Below are 10,457 nucleotides of genomic sequence, written 5' to 3'. Positions count from 1 at the left end.
ATCTAATTTATCCTTACAACGACCTTGTGACAATGCTTCTTCTCACTACCATTTTACATATAAGGACACTGAAGCTCGAAGAAATTAAGTAATTTGTTGAAAGTCACATAGCAGGTAAGTGTCAGGGCCTTAACTATACTTCCATGTCACGTTCTAAGGCCTATAAGTTATATCAATAGCATAGTGGTTAGGAAATCCAACTTTGAATTTCAAACCCAGGCCCACCACACAACTGTGTGGCCTTCAGCAAGTGTCCTAACCTTTCTGTGTTTCAGTTTCCTGATCTATATAACAGGATCTATTAGGTTGGCCAAAAACGAACTTTTTGGCCAACCCAATACTTCATAGAGCTGCAAAGGTAGAAACAGTTAGTTCGTGTAAAGTGCTTGGAATAGTGCCTGACATGTGGGAAACATTAAGTAAATGTTGACTAAATGATTATTATTATTATCAAATTGATAGGCTAATGACTCTTAGTCCTAATTTTCTAAGACTCTAGAACAGAACACAAGGCTAATCCTCCTTCCTGGCCTCTCACAGTTCATCCGGATACTGAAAGCCAGCCCCTTTCTCCTGTTTCTCCGTTATGAAATGTGGGAGGTTAAAATAGACTTGAAATTTCTTGTCTATGTGTTTCACAGTCACAGACCTAAGATTCAACTGGCCCAGGTTGTAGACTGATGTTGACTAATTTACTGCCTTCATTGCCACTGACAAACCATTTAAACTGTTTAAATTTTTTTCTCTTTCAACCATTTAAACTTTCTTTGGCTATAAAAAGGGAGAAATAATAATATCTACCTCGTTTGGATCCTAAGGTTAATAGAACTTTACAGTTTACAGAACATTTGATTTTCATACCAACCAACAGATGGCAAATAGGGGGCTCTGATAATAATAGTAACTTCATTTATTCTGTCAACAGGTATTGTGGGTTGCCTGTCACATCCTAGGTGCTGTGCTAGCACTGGGGATACAGTAGTGAACCAGACAGATGTTATCTGTGCCTTCACAAAGCTCACATTCTATAAGAAGAAATAGGTAATAAACAAGTAAACAAATAAAGAAGATAACTACACATTATAGTCAATGTTCTGAAGGAAATAAGGATGTGAATTAGAAATGGGGGGGGGATGTAAAGTAAAGCCTACCTTAGTTAGGATGATCTAGACCCTAATGAGGCAATAAAAGCGAAGTCTTAACAGGGTTCCAAAACATGAAAGAAATGAAATTCCAGAGTGAGACTCCAGATCACCTTATGCAGAATTTATAAAAGGAAATATCTGTGAACTTACTTAGCACCCTTTAAAGCCCCTCAGTCACTGTAAGATTATAAAAATACTGAGAGTGAGGAAAGGTAAGGATGTGTGAGGAGATTTTCTTGGGAGGGCATTTGCCAAATGGTGATTTTTCACAGTTTGGAGGTTAATGTCCAAATACAAGCTAATGCCGGGGGCCTTCAAAGCCCTCTATGAGAGCTTGATATACGTTTCCTTCAGCTGGTGATCACCAGAGAGTAGACATGTTCATTTCCTTGGAGAAACCACACTGCCATCCACAAGGGTATACTCCATCAGAACTCAACAGACTGGTATAGTTCACAATCTCTGAGTCATTTCAGTCTTGAATAACACTAAGTGTGGGTCATCCACATTTCAACCTAAGATTAGCCACACCAAACCTAGGTCCTTTCCACAGTTTCTTTCATGCCACCTTCACTGTGGTGATGACCAGGTCTCAAGTCCTTCTAGCCCAGTGTGTTGGACAACTCTTATGCACTGCTTCAAATACTCTTGGCCTTATAGTCTTATCCTAATCATTGCTATAGGAACCAGTTTATCTCCTGCATCTACTACATGTCAGCACAAGCTAACATGTCAGACTCCTACCCTAGTAGCCCACACCTCTCACTTTTGCCTCAGGACTTCTTTGTCCATGCAACAAGAGACTCCTGCAGGAACCATCACACACTGATGCATGCTCAGCTCAGAAGCACTGGAGAATTAATGCTTGGTGGAGCAACACCTGACAACAGAGGTCAAAGGCTGGCAGATATATGCTCCCCCTTCCACTCCTCAGGACAGGTGTTCTGAGAGCATTCCGTAAGGCTTCTCATAAAGTCCCGAGGACTGAGCAATCATTCACCCCTTGCAATGGGCAACTGGATAGCACATAGTTTTGTTGATTCCCCTTTCTTTCCTGTTCATTCCTGAGTAAATCACTCACATATCAACCTCACCTGAGGCTCTGCTTTAGGAGAATTCAAACTAAAACATCAGTGACTAGAGACTTGCCTGGCTGTCCGGTGGTTAAGACTCTGCCCTTCCAATGCAGGGGGCACAGTTTGATCCCTGGTCGGGGAACTAAGAGTCTACCTGCTGCACAGTGTGGCCACAAAAAAAAAAAAAAAAAAAAATCAGTGACTAGTTCTCAGCTACTGATCTTCTCTGAGCAAATGTTTGAGTATCACAAATACACATACATATGTATACACCCATCCAAGAAGAAATAATATACAAACATAATGAAATTTAAATTCAAAATAAAATAAGTATTTCTCCCTCAAAATCCCAAAGTTTTCAGAGAACTAGCTCTTCTAAAGCGTATCACCAATTCTCATTGCTAAACATAAGTATTTTATTCACAGGATAAAATACGTACATTTGGGTGACTTCAAGGGTTTCCCTAAGAGTTATGGGTGAGAATTTGCTTTATATTTGCATAATTCAAACGTCCTAGAGATGGTTTTCCCAGTCTGCCCAAATGTAAATTTCAAGCCTTCACTTCCGGTGTGACTGAAAACTGTTCACAGCTTTTTAAATGGCTATTTTCCCTTTCCAGCTTCTTGCTTTTAAGGTTTCAGGAGATCTTGGGGTGTCCAGTCTCAACCATGTCACCCTTAGGCAGGTTATATTTTACATGGTTCAGTTTGAACTCCCAAATTACTTCTGTGTGGTTAGGTGCTTTAAGATCTACAGGATTCATGGCCAGCTGCAAAGTATACTGGGGAACACAGTTTTTATTCAGGGTGGTTTTGTGTCTAGGGAAAAAATTAGGGGCTCCAATATGATGTAAGAAGAGAAGGATGTCGAACTAGCAGTTTCTGCCACTCCCCTCTACAGCGACCTTCCTGCAACCCCAGACTGAATCTGAAACGCTTAGTACTAAACAGGAATGTCAGCCCTGCCCAGTAACAAACTCTCTGGGAGGACAAACAGAGTCCCCACTTTTCGTCAGGGCTCAAGGAGAGGTCGGCGGCGAAAAAGTCTCCCACATAATTTCTCATATACCTTCACAGGGGACTAGTCCGAGGATCCGTTCTGTATTCTCAGAACCCCTCCCACCTCGGGTTCTGGTTTGAAACAGGCATTTCCGGAATTGGCGCGCGGAAGCGGGGAATACCCCGGAAGTATTTCCCTGTGGTCCTACGTAGGAAAGATGGCGGCGGCGCAAGTAGCGGGTTCTTTGACGAGCGGGCCGGCGAAAGAGGCGCAGGGGGAGCCACCCCTCGAGCAGGGCCGTGGGTTCCGCTGCTTGTCAGCCAGGCTCTGCGCCCTGCGACCGGATGACAGCAGCTCCAGCCGCACCGAGCTCCACCTGCTCTTCGACCAGCTCATCTCCGAGAACTACAGCGAGGGCAGCGGCGTGGCCCCGGAGGTAGGCCCGCTGGCCCCGGCCCCACCCTTCAGGGACCTTAGCTGGTGGCTCCCGCCCGCCTCTCTAGCCTTTTCGCACCCCCACTTCGCAGTGCTTAGTTGCAGGCTCGTTTGCTCCCTCCGTCCGTGGCACATTTCCCGCCCTCCCTTTCTGGAAGAACTGTGCCGTGCCTGGGAAACTAGCTTCTTTCAAAACCCAGCTTGATGACTTCTGCTCTGATAACATTGCAGGTGTCATCTCTGGTGCCACCTTCCCGTCCCTCCGCTCCCCGCATTCAGAGCACTTTGTGTATAAAATTCCTTACTACCACGTACTGTACTGTACCGTACACGGTTCTAGGGATCTTAGAACGTGGGTATTATTAGGTCTATTTTACTGATAAACATACTGAGGCTCACAAAAAAGGTCCAGTGTCATATTGCTGGCAAAAGGCAGAGCTAGAATTGGAACTAAAGTGTCTCAAAGTCCCAGCCATTTTCTGTTCCTCCATGCTAGCTCCGCACTCTCTGAAGTACTTTGGCTCTGAGCAATAGTATTCACACACATCAGGCCTTGGATGCTACTGAATTCCCTGAGCTCTTGACCCAGTCTTACCACTGTTTTCTGGTGCTCACAGGCACCTCAAACTTGACAGTTCTTAAAAATTAGTTCATTGTCTCCATACACCCACCACATCCCCAATCCGTCCCATCCCCCAACACACACAAACATGGAGTCTGCCCAGTCACACAGAGCAAAGGTGCAGACACTGGTTCTTCACCTTTCCTTCCTCCCAGATCCTATCCAATCTGGATTCTTCAGAATCTATGTCAGAAATGTTTCTCAGTCCACCGCCCCCCCCATTCCCATTGCCAAAGCCTTAGGCCCTCAGGCAAGATGATTCTCCTGGATTGTTCCACTGGTCTCCTCTAACTTATTATTTCCAGCTCTTCCCCAAACCATTCTTTGCTCTCCTGCCAGAGTGACCTTTTCTTTAGTGGAAAAGAATCTCATTAGAAAAGTAAAACTCTGATTTGGGAGGATCTCCAATACATATTGGTAACTGGGCAAAGCAAGTTACAGTATGAGACCAATATAGGGTGGGGAGGGCTTGAACATAAATGTACATTTATAGATGCAAAGAGTTCAAAACAATGTATGGGAGAGTTTACAACAAAATAGTAGTTTGCGTCACTAGGGAGCAGAGTGGAATTAAGGGAGGAGTCGGGGACTTTTGCTTTATTTATATAATTTGTGACTTTCCAGTCTTATGTCCCATCACTCCTGCTTCTGTGCCCTGTGTGCAGTCATTTTAAAACTTGCTGTTCCTCAAGCACATACTGGTGTTCCACACCTATTCCTGTTCCAAGCCTGCCCACGCCATTCCCTTTGCTTGCTGTGTCTTTCGGTGCCTTGTCTGTCTGGCAGAGTTTTACTCATCCTTCAGGTCATTCCAGATTCTGCTTAAAAATCACCTCCACAAGACCTCCCTAATTACTGTATTCCTGCAGAATTTGTACTGAATTCTTTCAGGACCTAATTCACTTTAATTATTTGTGAATAGTATTTCTGTCTCTTTCACTAGATTGTGAGCTCTTTGAGATTCAGGAATATGTCTGTTCATGTTTGGAGCCCAAAGACCTGGCACACTACGTGACACAGAGAAGGTGCTCAGAGCCTTTTAATTCAATAAACATCAATAGGTGAATGAATAGTGTGATTTGCAAATAGGTAAAAAGAATTCCTAATTTTACATGAAATTTGTACAAGTGTCATTTCTGATTTTCCCAGTGACATTGCAAATTTGGTTTGCTTACCCTTTGGTATTTTTAATTTCAGTGTGTGCTTTTATATCCTGGAATCCTTTCTTTGGTTATTTAATTGTACTGTCTCTACATATGTAGAGATTCTGGAGTCTTTAGCCTGAGAAAAATCATATTGATTCTTTTCCTTTTTTAGCACATGCTATTTTTATGCTGTCATCCTACTCTCTGCCTCATATTTCATCTTTCTCCATTTTGAGTGTGAACGTTCACTTTTATTTTCTCATTTGGCTGTGTTGGGGGCGGGTCTTCTCTTGGCTAACAGGTATAGCACCTTTTCATTGTCTGTTTTTTTTTTTTTTTTTTTTTTTTTGGTAGGACGTCAGTACTCTTCTTGTCCAAGCTTGCCAACTGGTGCCTCTTAATCAGAATCATCTTGTCAGCAAATTGTCTCAGCTTATCCACCATTTACTTAACACACTACAGGTAATCATATAGGTAACTTTAGAATTCAGATCATGAATTTTGAGAATAAGTAAGTACCTTTGAGATACTACATCTGTGATAGGTATGATAGGCTGGTCTTTTCAGAAGCTGTGCAAATGTGAGAAGCAAATGCCTTACTAAGAATTATATTAAAACAAATACAACTCTGACCAAAAAAAAGATTCTACAGATTTGTCCATCAGAGGTATTCCTATCAATTTGGTTCGGGAAACCAATATCATTCAAGCCCCCAGGTCTTAGAATTTTTCAGGAAAGATATATTTGACTAAGACATATCTATGAATAAATTGAAATATCCTCTACCCCTTTCCTACCAGTATTTTTTCCCGTCTCCCAAAGCTACCATTTTTGTCATCTACTTTTGGTCTTCATAGAACATAAGAAGTAGCTCAGGGGCAAGGTGACCTAGATAAAAAGATCCCTGTTATTTATGTCAAGGTCTGTACTGAAGCTCCCCTCTCTTCAGAATGTTTTCCAACTTGCTAAATAAATCTGGTATCTTTTTTTAGGAACAGTTCAAAATTTGAGGCTGTTACTATAAGCTACCACATGAGTATGTGAATGTAGTTAGCACAAAACTTATCAATTAGCATTATGTAATCTAAGATGCTTCTGGCTGCAAGAAACAGAAGAGCCAAGCCAGAATAGCTAAATAATTTTTAAAAAATTATCTTACATCACAGGCCCCAAGGGATGCAGCTTTAGGGGCACTTAATAATTAAGAGGCTTTCTGGCATCTTTCCATTCTGCCGTCCTCAGTGGATGGGTTATCCTCAGCTAGCAACTCTCACACTTAAAATGCAGGCATCCCATGGAAAATAAAAACACCCAGCAGAAGCAAAAGAACTATTTATTTTTTGTCTCTTTTACTTAAGAATGAGGAGGCTTGCCTCACAGACTCTCCAGCAGTCTCTTCCCTGATATCAGGCTGGAGAGACTTAGGTCATACGAGAACCCCTCTACAGCAGTCTGATCAGGGGAATGGTATTACCATGAATGGCCTAAACAAGGGATTTCAACCTTGACTGCCCATTAGAATCACCTGGAGGACCTGTGCTCCCTAGATGGTTACAATATGCAGCTCAGCCCTTATGTCAGGGTTTCTTATCCTTGGCACTGTTGATATTTTGGATTGGATAAATCTGTGCTATGAGGGGGTTGTCCTGTGCATTGGAAGATGTTTAACAGCATCCTGGCCTCTACCCACTAGGTGCCAGTAGCATCTCTCCAATTTGAACAATCAAAAATGTCTACAGACATTGCCGAGTGTTCCCTGGGGGACAAAATTGCCACTGGTGGAAAACCACTGTCTTAGCAGAATTGGGGTTTACCTTCAGGTCTCGTGTGGGGAAGGTAGACACCCAAATAAGATCAGTATCCTGCCAGCAAGAAAAGAACGGCTCAATATGCTGGAGGTAACCAGGGTAACAGTGGGTAACCAGGTAACAGTGTATGCTGCATGTGACTTGCTAAATGAAATAAGGCTCTTTTCAAGTTTAGAATTTTTCAAACTGATGTGGTGGCTTCTGAATGTTTGCTGTTCTCAGCGGTAACATCTTTTTAACACTGGCAGTTGGAAAAGTTCCTAATCACCCATGGCACCCACAGCCCTTAACCAGGTTTCTAACGTTTGGTGGCAGTTTATTTCAGTTGTCCATGAATTGGTACTTGGATTGGCCTACTTTATCGCAATAAAATTATAAACTCCTTAAGGACAGGAATATGCCAGCTCTTTCTGTTATATTCCCCACATCATGGCAGAGACATAGTAGCTATTCAGCAGACATATTTAGTCACAGAGTATTTGTTGAGCATTTACTAGGCAACATAGTTGAATTAAAAGTTTTCAGCGGATTGAGTCTTACATATCTGTGTATTTACAGCTGCCGGTGTCTGGTTAGTTCAAGGAAAAGTTACAAGGACTTTGCCAGGTTATACTTTGAGTGGAGGGAGTAAAGGGGAAGAAGTGAGGAAGGCCCTGGGGCAGGGAGGGGGTCCTCTCGATAAGACTTTCAAGGTCTTTAAAGCTGATCTTTTTGACACGAAAAAGATGGATACATGTGCGCTCTCTGTTTCTTAAACAGCTTGATTCAAGTGAGCATTCATGTCTGAAAAGGATTAAATATCTTTCTAGAAGTTAGATCATAATTTTTTCCCCTCTTGATAGGTGATTGTTGATGAACAGAACCTGGATTTCCTGTTGGCATATACTATTTCTGCTATTCAGCAGTGCAGTTCCTGGACACACATGCAGATTCTCCAAGCCTTAGCAGCCCTGGTTTACTGCAACGGCTCCAAGTGTCAAAAGGTAGTTTAAACTGCATTCTGTCTTTCCTTTGAAAGGTTGGGAGCACAGGCTCTAAACCAGCAAGCCTGTGTTCAGGTTTCTGTCCTGCCATTAATTAGATGTGTAACGTTGAGTAACCTTCCTCAGTCACTCTGAGCCTCATTTTCTCACGTGTAAAATAGTTCCTCTGAGGGTGAAGTCTCACTTGTAAAGTGCTTGGCACTTGGTAAATATTAATCATTATTATGATTATCATTACCCTTCAGCTATGCAGCCAAGACGAAAGAGCTTCATTTCAGCAACAACCTAGGCTGGGAGTGCTGATCCTTACTGATGCTTTTTGGGCATATTTTTGCATGCCTGTCTGAAGGATTTACCTAGCAGCTAGTGTTTTGGTACCTAAATTCCCTTTAGTTAAAAAAAAGAAGAAAGAAATCTATTTAAAAAGTAATGTTTTCCTAGAAGCTTTTCTTCGGCCAACATTGGCTGTGATGTTGTTTCAGTACCTCCCAGACTTGCTTGGCAAGAGCGGACTCTTGATGAAGCTGAGTGACTTGGCTCAGTCGGACCCTGAAGTTAGGAGAGCTGCAGTGCACTGTATGGCAAACTTATGTCTCAGGTATGTGGAGTCAGTCAGATTTCCCAGGTGTAATAAGATAGGGCCTCTCATGGGCCCTTTGTAGGTGGTTCAATCTGTCTGAAGCCAGAGCCAACTTAGAAAAATAACCTACTTTGCATTTCCCATGCTCTTTGCTAGTGACATCATCTTATGTTGTTTATTTTTAATTTTAATGTTGCTTATGAAGAAAGCTTATGAAGAAGTGAAGGACTAGGACCTTAGACTAGGACTTTATTTCTAAAATATGGTAAAAGTGATATATGTGCAATATGTTGAGGTTTTGTTTTCTGTTGGTATAAATTCTAACCATATTAAGTCTTCGAGAAGGATATATTCATATTAATTTAAGCTTTGGTGAGATATATCTGTCAAGGCCAATTTCCTTTAAGAAAACAGAACCAATCCCAACTGCCCAATTCTAAATTCATGCAATAGAAAATGAGTGGCACACGCTTGAACTGATGCGTAATATCTTATCTCTACATTGCAGTGTTGTCCAGTGGCTAGGAAGGCAGCTTCAGCTGTGTGATTCTAGCTTGACTACCTGTCTGCATTATTTCCCTCTCAGAACTGAAAAGCATAATGAAAAAGATTTTGCTTTCTGTGTACTTGTTTCCCTATAGACTTCTGTAACTTTCCCCTGTGGAAACCGTTCTTCTTCCTATTCGTTCCAGCCTTGTGCTGGTCCACAGCAGTAGTTAATTAACCGGAGTGCACAATCTTCTATGATGCAGTTTCATTCAAGGGTATATTCTAACTCCATTAGTCAGTATTGCTGTTACTTTTAATTCTTATTCTTTGCAAGCCCCATTTCAAAGGCGACTGAGTTGGAGTTGCTTTTTCTGTGTGTTTTAGTGTGCCAGGACAGCCGTACTTGGAGGAGCCCTACCAAAATATCTGCTTCCAAGCTTTCTTGACCACTTTACAGTCTCCAAAATCATCTGATATGGATGATATCACGTTTTGCATGGTACGTGAGACTACTGCTAATCCTGTGACTGTTACAGATGTGTTTACAAGCAGCAGTAGAACAAAAGCTGCTATTAAAGAGTTTAATTTTGTTGCTGTATTAGTTTTATCTAGAGATATAGGCATAAGGGGATGTTTATAATCTAAAAAGGCTGAACCCATATCTTTCAGGTTTAAATTACAAGAAATTATTTTTGTTTGTTGTGTTTTGCCTTGTTTTTTTGTTTGTTTTGCAATTCTAGGTTCTTAAACTATTTTTACCCTCCTGACTATAAAAGTGGAAATAAAAAATTTCTGACTAGTGACTGTCTTTTAGATGGAATGGAAAGGAGTGGATTTCAACAATATCTGCAGTATTTTATTTCTTTTTTTAAAAACCTGATGCAAATATGACAGTTTATTAACATGATTTAAATTCAAAGTGACACATTTCAAAAATTACAAATCAAAGATGGCGAAAGTTTCTTATAGTCCCCAGCTTAGACAGAGCCACTGGGAACAATTTGTTCTACATGCCCCCAGATTTTTTTTGTATATAAATGAGCATATTTATAATTTTTAAGTGGGATCATATTTAATATGCTGTTTTGCAGCTCTCTCTCCTTTTTAAACTTAATATATCTTGGACATCTTTTCAATCAATACCTGTTGATGTACTTCATGCTTTCTAACTGCT

At 41.4% G+C, this 10,457-nt stretch overlaps 1 protein-coding gene across 11 annotated transcripts in view; it reads left to right on the top strand.

Moving 5' to 3' along the window:
* The first annotated feature begins 3,438 nt into the window (after nucleotides 1–3,438).
* The window catches only part of HEATR6 (HEAT repeat containing 6), a 130,617-nt gene continuing 123,598 nt past the window's right edge, over nucleotides 3,439–10,457 (top strand). For 9 of the 11 annotated variants that reach the window (XR_009537777.1, XR_009537775.1, XR_009537776.1 and 6 more), the window contains exons 1-5: nucleotides 3,439–3,657; nucleotides 5,778–5,885; nucleotides 8,074–8,214; nucleotides 8,697–8,812; nucleotides 9,668–9,782. Coding sequence is in view for 4 of the 11 variants with exons in the window: in XM_060135651.1 (XP_059991634.1) it covers nucleotides 3,439–3,657; nucleotides 5,778–5,885; nucleotides 8,074–8,214; nucleotides 8,697–8,812; nucleotides 9,668–9,782 (699 nt within the window). In the remaining 7 variants the exon portion in view is untranslated. Of the gene's footprint in view, nucleotides 3,658–5,777; nucleotides 5,886–8,073; nucleotides 8,215–8,696; nucleotides 8,813–9,667; nucleotides 9,783–10,457 lie in introns of those variants that run through there. The other 2 variants (XR_009537778.1, XR_009537779.1) reach the window with 2 other exon arrangements.

This window comes from Lagenorhynchus albirostris, chromosome 20 (assembly GCF_949774975.1).
Source record: "Lagenorhynchus albirostris chromosome 20, mLagAlb1.1, whole genome shotgun sequence".
In the NCBI taxonomy this organism is placed as follows: Eukaryota; Metazoa; Chordata; class Mammalia; order Artiodactyla; family Delphinidae; genus Lagenorhynchus; species Lagenorhynchus albirostris.
This window is presented reverse-complemented; position numbering and strand designations above follow the sequence as displayed.